Here is a 15131-nt window from a genome sequence, read left to right as displayed (position 1 = left end):
CCTTATCCCAGTCTCATGTCCCAATCCCAGTCCCATGTCCCAGTCTCATCCCAATCCCACATCCCTGGCCCCATTCCAGTCCCTTGTCCCAGTCCCATCCCAATCCCATACCCCTGTCCCCATCCCAGTCCCATCCCTTATCCCAGTCCCTTATCCCAGTCTCATGTCCCAGTCCCAGTCCCATGTCCCAGTCCCATCCCAATCCCACATCCCAGTCCCCTGTCCCCATCCCAGTCCCTTGTCCCCATCCCCACCCCTCGTCCCTGATCCCAGTCTCCTGTCCCCATTCCAGTTGTCTCCCAGTCTCATCCCAATCCCTTATCCCAGTCCCTTGTCCCAGTCCCAGTCCCATGTCCCAGTCTCATCCCAATCCCACACCCCGTCCCCATCCCAGTCCCTTGTCCCTTATCCCAGTCCCTTATCCCAGTTTCATGTCCCAATCCCAGTCCCTTATCCCAGTCCCATCCCAATCCCATCCCCGTCCCCATCCCAGTCCCATCCCTTATCCCAGTCCCCATCCCAGTCCCAGTCCCTTGTCCCCATCCCAGTCCCTTATCCCAGTCCCCATCCCAGTCCCTTGTCCCTTATCCCAGTCCCTTATCCCAGTCTCATGTCCCAATCCCAGTCCCGTGTCCCAGTCCCATCCCAATCCCACATCCCAGTCCCTTGTCCCCATCCCCACCCCTTGTCCCTGATCCCAGTCTCCTGTCCCCATTCCAGTTGTCTCCCAGTCTCATCCCAATCCCTTGTCCCAGTCCCGTCCCTTATCCCAGTCCCTTATCCCAGTCCCTTATCCCAGTTTCATGTCCCCAATCCCAGTCCCTTATCCCAGTCCCATCCCAATCCCATCCCTGTCCCCATCCCAGTCCCCATCCCTTATCCCACCCCCCCCCACCCCAAAACCCCACCAGACCCCGTGGGAGTAGGACGGGGGGGGGGCGGTCCCCAAGAACGCAGGAAAGACCCAAAACCCCCCAAAAAACAACCAAAAACCCAACATTTTATTGCTTGTACCGTACAAATCCGAGGGCCGCGACACCAGGACCCCCCCCACCCCATATCCCCCCCCCAAGGGGTCCTGTGCCCCCCCTTGAGGGTCCTGTGCCCCCCCCTGAGGGTCCTGTGCCCCCCCCCGGGGGTCCCGTGCCGCTTTTTTTCTTGATTTGGCCGTTTTTAGTTAATTCCGCTCCAAATTTTGGGAGGGGGATGCGCCCCCCCCTCGTCACCGGCCCGGCGGTGACGGTGTCCCCCCCCCCATTTTTGTGTCCCCCCCCCCATTTTTGTGCCCCCCCCCCCCCCCGGGGCGTGCGGTGCCACCGGCTCCATCGCCGGCAACGGAGCCCACCGGGAGGTGATTTTTTGGGGGGGGGGGGGGGGACAATGGCACCGGCCCCCCCCCCCCCCTGCCCCATGGGGGGGGGGCTTTAAGGCATCGAAGAAAAAGGAAAAAAAAAAAAAATATAATATATATAAATTTATATTGCTTTTTTGGGGCAGAATCCCCCGCCCCGGGGATTTTTTGGGAGCACCTGTCCTTACTGGGAACACTGGGGCGTACTGGGGCGTACTGGGAGAAAGGCCCCGAAAGGTTTTTTTTTTTTTTGGGGGGGGGGGGTTTAAAAAAGCTGCGAGCACTTCTAGGAGTTTTAACAAAAATATATATAATAAACAATAAAATAAAATAAAAAGCAGTCCTACGCTGGGGGGGGGGGGGGCTGCTCGCTGCCCCCCCCCCCAAAAGGTCCCTCGGGGGGGTGCGAGGAAATTGCCCCCCCCCCGGCATCACTCCCGGATGCTGGCGGAGTAGGAGAATTGGGGGAAGTGGGTGCGCTGGTCGCTCTCCAGGGACCCCAGGTTGTCATCTGCCAAAAAAAAATTAAAAAATGGGGGGGTTTGGTAAATCTGGGGGGGGTCCCGGGGGGGTCCCGTGGGGGGCCTCGCCCTCATTCTGTGATTTGGGGGGGGCTTGGAGGGTTTTTTTGGGGGGGGGCTCACAGCGGTCTGGGGGCGTGATGGTGATGGGGGGGGGGTCCCGGGGGGCTCCTCGCCCTCTTTCTGTGATTTGGGGGGGGTTTGGAGGGGTTTTTGGGGGGGTTTTGGAGGTTTTTTTTTTTTGGGGGGGGGCTCACAGCGGTCTGGGGGCGTGATGGTGATGGGGGGGGGGGGGGGAGGGATTGGTAAAGCTGGGGGGGTCCCAGGGGGGTCCCAGGGGGGTCCCGGGGGGGTCCTGGGGGGGTCCTCGCCATCTTTCTGTGCTTTGGGGGGGGTTTGGAGGGGTTTTTTGGGGGTTTTTGGAGGGTTTTTTTGGGGGGGGAAATGGAACGGGGAGGGGGCTCACAGCGGTCTGGGGGCGTGATGGTGATGGTGGGGGGGGGGGAGAGGGATTGGTAAAGCTGGGGGGGTCCCAGGGGGGTCCCGGGGGGGTCCTGGGGGGGTCCTCGCCCTCATTCTGTGATTTGGGGGGGGCTTGGAGGGTTTTTTTGGGGGGGGGCTCACAGCGGTCTGGGGGCGTGATGGTGATGGGGGGGGGGGGAGAGGGATTGGTAAAGCTGGGGGGGTCCCGGGGGGGTCCCAGGGGGGTCCCGGGGGGGTCCTCGCCCTCATTCTGTGCTTTGGGGGGGGTTTGGAGGGGTTTTTTGGGGGGGTTTTGGAGGGTTTTTTTGGGGGGGGGAATGAAAGGGGGGGGGCTCACAGTGGTCTGGGGGCGTGATGGTGATGGGGGGGGGCACGGGGGGGGGTCCTCGCCCTCTTTCTGTGATTTGGGGGGGTTTTGGAGGTTTTTTTTTTGGGGGGGGCTCACAGCGGTCTGGGGGCGTGATGGTGATGGTGGGGGGGGGGAGAGGGATTGGTAAAGCTGGGGGGGTCCCGGGGGGGTCCCAGGGGGGTCCTCGCCCTCATTCTGTGCTTTGGGGGGGGTTTGGAGGGGTTTTTTGGGGGGGTTTTGGAGGGTTTTTTTGGGGGGGGGAATGAAAGGGGGGGGCTCACAGCGGTCTGGGGGCGTGATGGTGATGGGGGGGGGGCACGGGGGGGGTCCTTGCCCTCATTCTGTGTTTTGGGGGGGGTTTGGAGGTTTTTTTTGGGGGGGTTTGGAGGTTTTTTTTTTTGGGGGGGGGCTCACAGCGGTCTGGGGGCGTGATGGTGATGGGGGGGGGGCGAGAGGGATTGGTAAAGCTGGGGGGGTCCCAGGGGGGTCCTCGCCCTCATTCTGTGCCTTGGGGGGGGTTTGGAGGGGTTTTTTGGGGGGGTTTTGGAGGTTTTTTTTGGGGGGGGGCTCACAGCGGTCTGGGGGCGTGATGGTGATGGACTGGGCGGTGAACTCGTCGTCGAAGTAGCGCGTGTCGATCTCCGACGTCACCTGGGGCTTGAAGGGGGGCACGAGCTGGAGGGGAAAAAGAAAATAAAGTAAAAAAATAAAATTGAAATAAAGTGAAATAAAATTAAAATAAAATTAAAATAAAGTAAAATAAAGTGAAATAAAGTGAAATAAAGTAAAATAAAGTAAAATAAAGTAAAATAAAGTAAAATAAAGTAAAATAAATAAAGTAAAATAAAATAAAATAAATAAATTAAAATAAAGTGAAATAAAGTGAAATAAAGTAAAATAAAGTAAAATAAAGTGAAATAAAGTGAAATAAAGTGAAATAAAATTAAAATAATAAAGTAAAATAAAGTAAAATAAAGTAAAATAAAGTTAAAATAAAGTTAAAATAAAGTAAAATAAAGTTAAAATAAAGTAAAATAAAGTAAAATAAAGTAAAATAAAATTAAAATAAAATTAGAATAAAGTAGAATAAAGTAGAATAAAGTAAAGTAGAATAAAATTAAAATAAAGTAAAATAAAGTAAAATAAAGTAAAATAAAGTAAAATAAAGTATAATAAAGTAAAATAAAGTTAAAATAAAGTAGAATAAAGTAGAATAAAGTAAAATAAAGTGAAATAAAGTAAAATAAAGTAAAATAAAGTAAAATAAAGTAAAATAAAGTAAAATAAAGTAATAAAGTAAAGTAAAATAAAGTAAAAAAAAAGTAAAGTAAAGTAAAATAAAATTAAAATAAAGCAAAATAAAGCAAAATAAGCAAAATAAAGCAAAATAAAATTAAAATAAAGTAAAATAAAGTAAAATAAAGTAAAATAAAGTAAAATAAAGTAAAATAAAATTAAAATAAAGTAAAATAAAGTAAAATAAAGTAAAATAAAGTAAAATAAAGTAAAATAAAGTTAAAATAAAGTAAAATAAAATAAAATTAAAGTAAAGTAAAGTAAAATTAAAATAAAGTAAAATAAAATTAAAATAAAGTAAAATAAAGTAAAATAAAGTAAAATTAAAGTAAAATTAAAGTAAAGTAAAATAAAGTAAAATAAAGCAAAATAAAGCAAAATAAAATTAAAGTAAAATAAAGAAAAATAAAGCAAAATAAAGCAAAATAAAATTAAAGTAAAGTAAAATAAAGTAAAATAAAGTAAAATAAAGTAAAACAAATTAAAACAAATTAAAATAAAGTAAAACAAATTAAAATAAAGTAAAATAAAGTAAAAAAATAAAATTAAAACAAATTAAAACAAATTAAAACAAAACAAAATATAAACCAAAATAAACCAAAATAAAATAAAATAAAATAAAATAAAATAAATAAAATAAAATAAAATAAAATAAAGGGGAGGGGGTGTGAACGAGGGCCCCCCCGGGGGCCGTTTGTGGTCCCCCCGCCGTCCCCGCGCTCGTCACCTTCCTCTGCAGCACGTCGTGCCAGTTGATGGCGGCGAAGAAGCGATGCTCCATCACCTCCTGGGCGTCGCTGGGGCCCCCCCCGAGCCTGCGGGGGGGCACGGAGCCGTGTTTTTGGGGCAAAAAAACCCAAAACTATCCCCCCCCCCCAGACCGTGCTGCCTCACCTCTGTTTGGGGTCTTTTTTCAGCAGCCCGGCCAGCAGCGATTTGGCCTCGGGGCTGAGGGTGCGGGGGAAGCGGATCTCCTCCATCAGGATGAGCTCGAAGAGGCGCTCGTGGTCCTGGTTGTAGAAGGGGAGGCGGCCGCACATCATCTCGTACATCACCACCCCCAAACCCCACCAGTCCACGGCGCGCCCGTAGTCGTTGTCCTCCAGAACCTAAAAAAAAATAAAAAAAAATAAGGGTTTTAGGCAATTTTGGGCGAAAAAAAATAAATAAATAAAAAAATAAGGGTTTTAGGCAATTTTGGGCGCAAAAAAAATTAAATAAATAGAAAAATAAGGATTTTAGGCAATTTTGGGTGCCAAAAATAAAAAAAATACGGATTTTAGGCAATTTGGGACGCCAAAAATAAATAATTAAAAAAATACGGATTTTAGGCAATTTTGGGTGCCAAAAATAAATAATTAAAAAAATACGGATTTTAGGCAATTTTGGGCGCCAAAAATAAATAATTAAAAAAAAAAAAACAGATTTTAGGCAATTTTGGGTGCCAAAAATAAATAAATAAATAAATATGGATTTTAGGCAATTTCGGGCGCCCAAAAAAAAAATAAATAAAAAAATACAGATTTTAGGCAATTTTGGGTGCCAAAAATAAATAAATAAAAAAATACAGATTTTAGGCAATTTTGGGCGCCAAAAAAAACCAACAAAAAACAAAAAAACAGATCTTAGGCAATTTGGGGTGCCAAAATAAATAAATAAATAAATAAATACGGATTTTAGGCGATTTTGGGCGCCAAAAAAAATAAAAAAATAAAAAAATACAGATTTTAGGCAATTTTGGGTGCCAAAAAAAAAACAAAACAAAACAAAAAACAAAACAGATTTTAGGCAATGTTGTGCGCAAAAAATAAATAAAGAAAAAAATACGGATTTTAGGCAATTTTGGGCGCCATCTCTGTGATTTGGGGCTTGGGAAAGAGAAATACGGATTTTAGGCAATTTTGGGGCACCAAAAAAACAAACAAACAAAAAAAAAAAACGGATTTTAGACAATTTTGGGTGCCAAAAAAAAAATAAATAAAAAAAAAAATACAGATTTTAGGCAATTTTGGGTGCCAAAATAAATAAATAAATAAATAAATACGGATTTTAGGCCATTTTGGGGCGCCAAAAAAACAAAACAAAAAAAAAACACAACAGATTTTAGGCAATTTTGGGTACCAAAAATAAATAAATAAATAAATAAATAAATAAATATGGATTTTAGGCAATTTTGGGCACCAAAAATAAATAAATAAATAAATAAATAAATATGTATTTTAGGCAATTTGGGGCGCCAAAATAAATAAATAAATAAAAAATACAGATTTTAGGCCATTTTGGGGCGCCAAAAAACCAACCAAACAAAAAAACCCACAGATTTTAGGCAATTTTGGGCGCCCAAATAAATAAATAAATAAATAAATACAGATTTTAGGCAATTTTGGGTACCAAAAATAAATAAATAAATAAATAAAATACGGATTTTAGGCGCAAAAATAAATAAATAAATAAATAAATACAGATTTTAGGCAATTTTGGGTACCAAAAATAAATAAATAAATAAATAAAATACGGATTTTAGGCGCAAAAATAAATAAATAAATAAATAAATACAGATTTTAGGCAATTTTGGGCGCCAAAATAAATAAATAAATAAATAAATATGGATTTTAGGCAATTTTGGGTGCCAAAATAAATAAATAAAATAAAAAAAAAAACAGATTTTAGGCAATATTGGGTGCCAAAAATAAATAAATAAATAAAAAATACAGATTTTAGGCCATTTTGGGGCGCCAAAAAAACAAAACAAAAAAAAACCACAACAGATTTTAGGCAATTTTGGGCGCCAAAATAAATAAATAAATAAATAAATAAATATGAATTTTAGGCAATTTTGGGCACCAAAAAAAAAAAATAAAAAAAAAATACGGATTTTAGGCAATTTTGGGCACCAAAAATAAATAAATAAATAAATAAATACGTATATTAGGCAATTTGGGGCGCCAAAATAAATAAATAAATAAAAAATACAGATTTTAGGCCATTTTGGGGCGCCAAAAAAAACAAACAAACAAAACAAAAAAACAGATTTTAGGCAATTTGGGGCGCCAAAAATAAATAAATAAATAAATAAATACAGATTTTAGGCAATTTTGGGCGCCAAAATAAATAAATAAATAAATAAAATATGGATTTTAGGCCATTTTGGGCGCCAAAATAAATAAATAAATAAATAAATATGGATTTTGGGCGCCCAAAAAAAAAAAAAATACAGATTTTAGGCAATTTTGGGCGCCATCTCTGCGATTTGGGGCTTGAGAAAGAGAAATACGGATTTTAGGCAATTTTGGGTGCCAAAAAAATAAATAAATAAATAAAATACAGATTTTAGGCAATTTTGGGCGCAATCTCTGCGATTTAGGGCCAGGGCAATAAAACTACCTCCGGGGCCAGGTACTCCGGCGTGCCGCAGAAAGTTTTCATCGTGGCTCCGTCGCTGATTCCCTCCTTGCAGAGCCCAAAATCGGTGATTTTGATGTGGCCGTCTTTGTCCAGCATCAGGTTTTCCAGCTGGAAAATGGGGCAGAAAAAGGTTTTTTGTCCTATAATTATTCCAATGTCCAATAATTAAAATTGGGGTTTGGGGTGGGCAGAGCCCCCCGGAATAATTAAAATTGGGGTTTGGGGTGGGCAGAGCCCCCCGGAATAATTAAAATTGGGGTTTGGGGTGGGCAGAGCCCTCCGGAATAATTAAAATTGGGGTTTGGGGTGGGCAGAGCCCCCCGGAATAATTAAAATTGGGGTTTGGGGTGGGCAGAGCCCTCCGGAATAATTAAAATTGGGGTTTGGGGTGGGCAGAGCCCTCCGAAATAATTAAAATTGGGGTTCGGGGTGGGCAGAGCCCCCCGGAATAATTAAAATTGGGGTTTGGGGTGGGCAGAGCCCTCCGGAATAATTAAAATTGGGGTTTGGGGTGGGCAGAGCCCCCCGGAATAATTAAAATTGGGGTTTGGGGTGGGCAGAGCCCTCCGGAATAATTAAAATTGGGGTTTGGGGTGGGCAGAGCCCTCCGAAATAATTAAAATTGGGGTTCGGGGTGGGCAGAGCCCTCCGGAATAATTAAAATTGGGGTTTGGGGTGGGCAGAGCCCTCCGGAATAATTAAAATTGGGGTTTGGGGTGGGCAGAGCCCCCCGGAATAATTAAAATTGGGATTTGGGGTGGGCAGAGCCCTCCGGAATAATTAAAATTGGGGTTTGGGGTGGGCAGAGCCCCCGAAATAATTAAAATTGGGGTTTGGGGTGGGCAGAGCCCTCCGGAATAATTAAAATTGGGGTTTGGGGTGGGCAGAGCCCCCCGAAATAATTAAAATTGGGATTTTGGGTACCTTGATGTCCCTGTAGACCACGTCCCTGGAGTGCAGGTACTCCAAGGCGGAGACGATTTCGGCCCCGTAGAAGCGAGCCCGGTCCTCCGTGAAGACGCGCTCCCTCGAGAGGTGGAAAAAGAGCTTTTTGGGGGAAGAAAAAGAAAAAAAAGGGAAAAAATAACAAAATGGAAGCAGCAAATCCCCGGCTAATCGCTCTCGGCAGGCAGCTGAGGCGGTCACGCGTGCCCTAAGCTGCTCCGTTCCCGACACCCAAAATCTTTCCAGCCAAATATTGCAAAATGCCCGGCTTGAGACGCGGGAGGTGCGCGAGAACGGGGCCGTTTCCCCTCCTTTTTGCCAAAAAATGGAAAAATAACACAGAGGGTGGGAGGCGGCGCTGGAAAGGGCTGAGAATATCGATTTTGGAGGGAATTTGCCCCAAATCCCGGTGTTCGCCCGCACCTCGCCGCCGTTGGCGTACTCCATGACGAAGCAGAGGCGGTCGTTGGTCTGGAAGGCGTACTTCAGAGCCTAAAAATGGGGAAAAAAAGGGGAAAAAAAGGGTTTGAGGAGAAAAAGGGACAAACGGAGGAGGAGGAGGGCAAAGGGAGGCGGTGGGGGCTCCGGATTCGCCCCGGGGATGCGGGGTTGGTTAAAAAAAGGGGGTCCCCGAAAAATGAACGGGCTCGGGGGCGCTTCCTGAGCCCCAGGGGGAGCCCACCCCCAAAATATTGGTGGCGGGAGGGGATTTGGGGTGTTTTTAGGGGGTACTCACGGTCAGGAAGGGGTGCCTGGTGTTCTGCAGCACCCGGCTCTCCGTCACCGTGTGCGCCACTTCGTCCTGCGTGGGGGGCAGGGGGGACAAAGGGGAGCCCCTTATTTTTGGGAAAACGGGGATTCCGCGCCGCTCGACCCAAAAAACAGCGCCGGGAGCACCCAAAAAGCTGCATTTTTGGGTGCAGGGCGTGGAAACGCCACCGCACGGCACCAAAAGGCGACGTCCACGTGGGGTTGGTGTCACCCCGTGCCCTGTTTTTATCCCCAAAGCGTTTCGGGGGCTCCCGGGGGGTGTAAAATCAGCCAAATTTGGGTTTTTGGGCTTTACCTTGGCGATGATGACCTCTTTCCGCAGGATTTTCATGGCGTAGTAGCGCCCGGTGGCTTTTTCCCTCACCAGGATGACTTTGCCAAAAGTGCCTTTGCCCAGGAGCTTCAGGTAATCGAAATCGTTCATGGTCTGAGAGAGGGGGGAAAAAGAAACGAGCGAGGGGTCGCGGCGCGGGCGAGGAGGTTCCGAAACTTCCCAATTTTGGGGTTTTTGGCCTCACCGCCTTGGCTCGGGTTTTGCTGACGGCCACCTCCATCTCCTCAGCCCCGGTGCTGTCGTTTGGGGAGCCGCATTTGTAGTCCATGGAGTCCACCTCGGGCTCCTGGTTCTTCAGGCTGTTGGCCACCGTTTGGATGGCTCGCATCCACTCCTCGCTGCACGGGGGGGGAAAGGGGGCGGTGAGGAGCAGCCCCGGGGCTTTTTGGGGGTAAAAAGGGGGTTTTTGGGGGCTTTTACCGCTCCTCGGGGGAGTCGACGTGGAAGGTGCGCTCGATGACCGTGGTCCACTGCAGGCAGCGGATGACGAAGGTGTTGGGGCGGGGGCGCTCGGTTTTCATCAGCTGGCACTCTGAGAGGGGAAAGGGAAGGAAAAGGGTGAGGAGGAAGGAAGGGGAGGGGGGAAAAGGAAATACGGGGGGAAAAAGGAAGGAAAGGGGAGAGGGAGGGTGAGGAGGAAGGAAAGGGGAGAGGGGAAAAAGGAAAGAAGGGGGGAAAAAGGAAGGAAGGAAGGAAAGGGGAGAGGAAAAAGGAAATATGGGGGGAAAAAGGAAGGAAGGAAAGGGGAGGGGGGAAAAAAGGAAAGGGGAGGGGGGAAGGAAGGAAGGAAGGAAGGAAGGAAGGAAGGAAGGGGAGAGGGTCAGGAAGGAAGGAAGGGAGGAAGAGGAGAGCAGCAGGAAGGAAGGCAGGCAGGCAGGAAAGGGAGATGGGTGGAAAGGAAGGCAGGAAGGAAGGGGAGAGGGAGAGCGAAAAAGAAGGAAAGGGGAGAGGGAGAAAAGGGAAGGAAGGAAGAGGAGAGGGGCAGGAAGGAAGGAAGGAAGGAAGGAAGGAAGGACGGGAAGAGGGCAAAAAGGGAAGTTAAGGGGGAGAGGGGCAAAAGGGAAGGACAGGGAGAGGGCAAAAAGGAAGGAAGGAAGGACGGAGAGAGGGGAAAAAAGGAAGGAAGGAAGGGGAGAGGGCAAAAAGGAAGGAAGGAAGGGGAGAGGGGAAAAAAGGAAGGGGAAGCTTTCCCCGCGCCCACCTACCCGCCACCGAGAAGTTGTTGAGGGGGGGCAAGCTGTGGTCGGAGGTCTCGGGGCGCTCCTTGTAGCCGATGAAGGAGCCATCGCTCTTCAGCAGGAAGTACCGGGGGCGCCACGTCTTGATGTACTCCCCTGCAAAAAATGGGAAAAAATTGTCCAAAAGTGTAAGAAAACGAACCAAAAAGGAGCTGGTTTCACCCCAAGCCGGGCTCTCGGTTTTTTCCGTATCATTGCTCGGTGCTGTGCCGCCGCCTTCTTCCCTAAAAGCTCCTGAATTGCCCCCAAAAACTCTCGGTGGATGAAAAAAAAAAAAGAAAGGGAGATTCGCAACGGGCAGAGCTAAAAATAAAAAAGCCCCACGCAGCTGCTCCGCAGGCTAAAAATACGCGCGGGGGGCCGCGGGGCAGCAAGGGGGGAAAGGAGCAGTTAAAGGGGGGGGGTTTGTCTTAATTAAACAGGGGGGAGCCCCAAATTTGTTTTGGATAAAGAGGGGAGCCCCAAATTTGTTGTGGTTAAAGAGGGGAGCCCCAAATTTGTTTTGGTTAAGGAGAGGAGCTCCAAGTTTGTTGTGGTTAAAAAAAGGAGCCCCAAATTTGTTTTGGTTAAAGAGAGAAGCCCCAAATTCGTCTTGGATAAAAAGAGGAGCCCCAAATTTGCCTTGGTTAAGGACAGGGGAGCCCTAAATTTGTCTTGGTTAAAGAGAGAAGCCCCAAATTCATCTTGGTTAAAAAGGAGCCCCAAATTTGTCTTGGATAAAGAGGGGAGCTCCAAATTTGTCTTAGTTAAAGAGAGGAGCCCTAAATTTGTCTCGGTTAAGGGGAAGTGCCCCAAATTTGTCTTGGTTAAATTGAGGAGCCCCGGATTTGTCTTGGATAAAGAGGAGCCCCAAATTTGTCTTGGTTAAGGAAAGGAGCCCCAAAATTGTCTTGGTTAAAGAAAGGAGCCCCAAATTTGTCTTGGATAAAGAGAGGAGCCCCAAATTCATCTCAGTTAAAAAGGAGCCCCAAATTTATGGTTATAGAGAGAAGCCCCAAATTCATCTTGGTTAAAAAGGAGCCCCAGATTTGTCTTGGATAAAGAGGGGAGCTCCAAATTTGTCTTAGTTAAAGAGAAGAGCCCCAAATTTGTCTCAGTTAAGGGGAAGTGCCCCAAATTTGTCTTGGTTAAAGAGAGGAGCCCCAAATTTGTCTCAGTTAAGGGGAAGTGCCCCAAATTTGTCTTGGTTAAATTGAGGAGCCCCAGATTTGTCTTTGTTAAAAAGGGGAGCCCCAAAATTATAATGGTTAAAGAGAGGAGCCCCAAATTGGTCTCGGTTAAAGGGAGGAGCCCCAGATTTGGGGAAAGCTTTAAAAAAAAACAAAATCAAACCAAATCGACGGCCACCCGAAAGCTGTTTGGGACCTCGGCAGCCCCGCTGCTCACCTCTCTTGTGCAGCCAGCCCTCCTTCACCACCGCCACCTCGCTCATGGCGCTGCCTCTCGCCTCCTCGCTGCGGGACCGGGGACACGGCTAGCGACCTGGGGGGGGAAGGAAAGGGTTATCAGGGCTTGGGGCGGGCAGAAAATCTCTTTTTCCGCTCTTTTGAGCCCAAAAGAGGAGCTGGGGGTGATGCCTGAGGACGAAGTCGTGGTTATTCGTCGATTTAACCCCCCCTACCCGAGGTTTTTTAAACCAAATCCCCGCAGAAAATGAGTTGTGGCCGCGAGGCTGCCATCGTGGAGGGCCGAGAGCTTTGGGGTAAGAAGCGGGGATTTGAGTGAAATAAACAGCTCGAGCAGAATTTAATCAGAGTCACCCGCCGGGATTAACCCCGGCCCTAAAACCCAGCCCCAAAACCCGGCCCCGGGGGGGGAAAAACGGCGCAACGGGACGGTGCCGCGGAGGTTTGGAGCCTGCAGGACTTCTCCCTGCTCCGGATCAGCCCCAAAATCCCAGTTTTATCCCCCAAAATACGCCTCTGGGAGGAGGGGGAGGTTCGGAAAGCGTCGCACGGCCTCTAGAGAAAGGGACGCGCTGAGAAATCGGCGCTGGATTTAGGGTAAAACCACCCAGAATTATTTAAAAGCCGGAGCTGTCCGCACCAAAATCCTGAGCGCTAACCTGAAGCTGTTTCAGGCTCATTTAACCCCAAAACGGCCGCGGTTTCTCCTCGGGCAGCTGAGGATAAAGCTCCAAAACCTCGAAGCGACGCTCGGGGAGGAAAAAATCGGCGCTGAGGAGAGCTCGGGAGCTGCTCTCACCCCAAAAGGGGGTAAAGTCTGCCTGGCAGCGCCCCCGCTATTGATTTTCGGGTTGCGGCACCGCGGGGTTTCTTCATTCGGGTCAATTTGGGGAGGAAAACGGCGATTTTGTTAATCTTCCTGGGCGTTTGGTGTTCAATTCGGGGCGCCTTCATCTCTCCCTCGGCTTCATGGAACAGGAGCGATGCCCAGGGGTCTCCTGGCGTCCAGCCCCCTCCTCCTGCTGTCCAAATTCATTTTTTCTCCACAAATTTACCCAAATTGGCACTTTTTTGGCCCGTTGGGATGCCTGAGACTGTGATAAAAGGGTTTTCCCAACTCAGGCCACCATCTCGAGCCTCATTCAGCGCAGATTTCCCCCGTGCCTCGCTGGGAAGGGCAAAAATCCATCCTGGGATGCGTTCCTGGGTTAAAAACCTCGAAGAAGCCGCTTTTATTTCTGTTTTTTTGGTTAAAATCCTGCTTTTTCACGCTGTCCAAGCGATGGTTTATTGAGTGTGGGTTATTCGAGTGCTGCGGGCTCAGCCCAGCTCCCAAAAGAGGCATCGGGGCCGCTCGGTGTGGGGTCGAGCAGAAATTGGGCGTCGGGGCGAGCCTTTAGGGTCTCGTTTGGCACCGTTTTGATGTGAAAAACCTCTAATTACCGAGGAAAAGTCGTTAATTGGCCGTTAATTTCTCCAGTGGGGTCGTGGTGCAGGTGAGGCTCTGAGCACACGCGAGGCAGAGCCCCCAAGCAAGGAGTTGTCCCCTGACAGCGCCACGGGGACGCCAAAGGCATCTCGTTGGCCCAAAATGTCGCTTTTTTCACCCATTTCGAGCCCTCAGGATCCCAACCTGCTCCTGTAAGCGCCTCCTCGAGCCCTGAGCTCTGCTTTTAGGTTCAGGACCGGGCTCTCCTCCACCGTTCGCTTTCAGGATCCCGAGCCCTGTACGGCAAAGGGAGTTAGCGACAAACCCCAACCCCAAAAAGACCCCGAATCGGGTTTTTCGGCGCTCGAAAACCAAACCCCGAGCGGTGGCACCTCACGGGGGGGCTGGCACCGAGGCTCCCGGCCTCAGGGCAACCCAAGGGAGCATGGTGAGGGTTGGATGAGATTTTGGGGTACAAAAGGGGCTTTTTGGGGTTCGGCATTTTGGGGTGGTTTATTTATTTTGGGGTGGTTTATTATTTTTTGAGGGGTGGGGGATGTTGGGGCCCCAAACAGCCCCCAAATGCCCCTCTCCCAGCCTAGAGCCCCCCCAAAACCCCTCAGCACCACAGCAGGGCCCCCCCCCAGCCCCTAACCCCCCACTTTTACCTCATAAACTCCCCAAAAAAAACTCAAAAACCCCCAAAACTCCCCCAAAAAGCTCCCCTCAACTCCATGCCCCTCTAACACCCCCCACAGCCCCCCCACAACACCACAACCCCCCAAAACAACCCCCCCCCACTGCTAACCCCCTCCCCACCCTCAGGCGCACCCCAAAATTCAAGAAATCCCCCCAAAATCGCCTCCCCCCCCCCAAACCCCCCCGCGGAGGCGAGTGGTTCGCTCCGCGCCTCGTCCCCCCCCGCTCTGAGGCGGGCGGGCGCAAGATGGAGGCGGGGGGAGCCCTCCCCCCCCCATCCCTGCCGAGAATGGTACGGTCCGCAAGGCAACCGAATCAGCGAGCGGACGGGTCCAAAGCGCAGCGCGGGGGACGCCGCCGCACCCCCCCCTCCGCAGGGCCGCGGATGGTACGGTCCGCAGGGCAGCCCCCCCTTCTCAGCGAGCGGACGGGTCCACTACGAGGCGCGGGGGCCGCCGCCGCGCCCCCCCTCTGGGCGCGCGGCGCATGGTACGGTCCCCACAGCGCCCAGCGGGGGGCGGGCGAGACCATTGCGCCGCGCGGGGGGGGCCGCGGGGAGCGCAGGGAACGCGGGGCCGGCTCCTCACCTGTCATGGACGCCGTGAAACCGGCCGTCGGCCGCCGCTCATCCCGGTGGCGGCGGCGGGGAGGCTCCTGAGGCGCTTAATCCGCGCGGACGGCGGCGGCGCTCCCGGAAACCCCGCCCGCCGCGGGCCCACGCACGCAGGAAGCGGAGACGGCCGCGGAGGGGAGGGGGCGAGGGGGACGCTGAGGGAAGGACCCCGCCAGCCGCCCCGCGGCGCGCACTGCGCATGCGCCGCGCCGCCGCCCCGCCCGCGCATGCGCACGGGCAGGGGGGAGAGGGGAGGGGCTGCGCGGTGAGCGCCGCGCATGCGCAGTGCCC

General features: G+C 49.7%; 1 protein-coding gene across 3 annotated transcripts; it reads right to left on the bottom strand.

Moving 5' to 3' along the window:
* Nucleotides 1-1411: 1411 nt before the first annotated feature.
* Nucleotides 1412-15054, bottom strand: LOC140000397 (RAC-beta serine/threonine-protein kinase). 3 transcript variants are annotated; one of them, XM_072030274.1, is made up of 15 exons: nt 14815-15054; nt 13733-13824; nt 12080-12175; nt 10661-10789; nt 9876-9987; nt 9640-9793; nt 9417-9548; nt 9087-9152; nt 8774-8842; nt 8330-8452; nt 7385-7513; nt 4895-5109; nt 4728-4815; nt 3277-3379; nt 1412-1862 (listed from the first exon to the last, which is right to left on the bottom strand). In XM_072030274.1, exons 3-15 carry the CDS (start codon nt 12123-12125, stop codon nt 1783-1785), a joined length of 1446 nt encoding a protein of 481 aa, XP_071886375.1. In that variant the 5' UTR covers nt 12126-12175; nt 13733-13824; nt 14815-15054; the 3' UTR covers nt 1412-1782. The 3 variants fall into 3 exon arrangements, with proteins under 3 accessions (XP_071886375.1, XP_071886374.1, XP_071886376.1); XM_072030273.1 differs by lacking the exon at nt 13733-13824; XM_072030275.1 differs by lacking the exons at nt 13733-13824; nt 14815-15054 and adding an exon at nt 12759-13487.
* Nucleotides 15055-15131: the final 77 nt, after the last annotated feature.

Source organism: Anas platyrhynchos, chromosome 33 (assembly GCF_047663525.1).
Source record: "Anas platyrhynchos isolate ZD024472 breed Pekin duck chromosome 33, IASCAAS_PekinDuck_T2T, whole genome shotgun sequence".
NCBI classification, from domain to species: domain Eukaryota; kingdom Metazoa; phylum Chordata; class Aves; order Anseriformes; family Anatidae; genus Anas; species Anas platyrhynchos.
The sequence above is the reverse complement of the archived record's forward strand: the minus strand, read 5'-3'. Positions and strand labels throughout refer to the sequence as shown.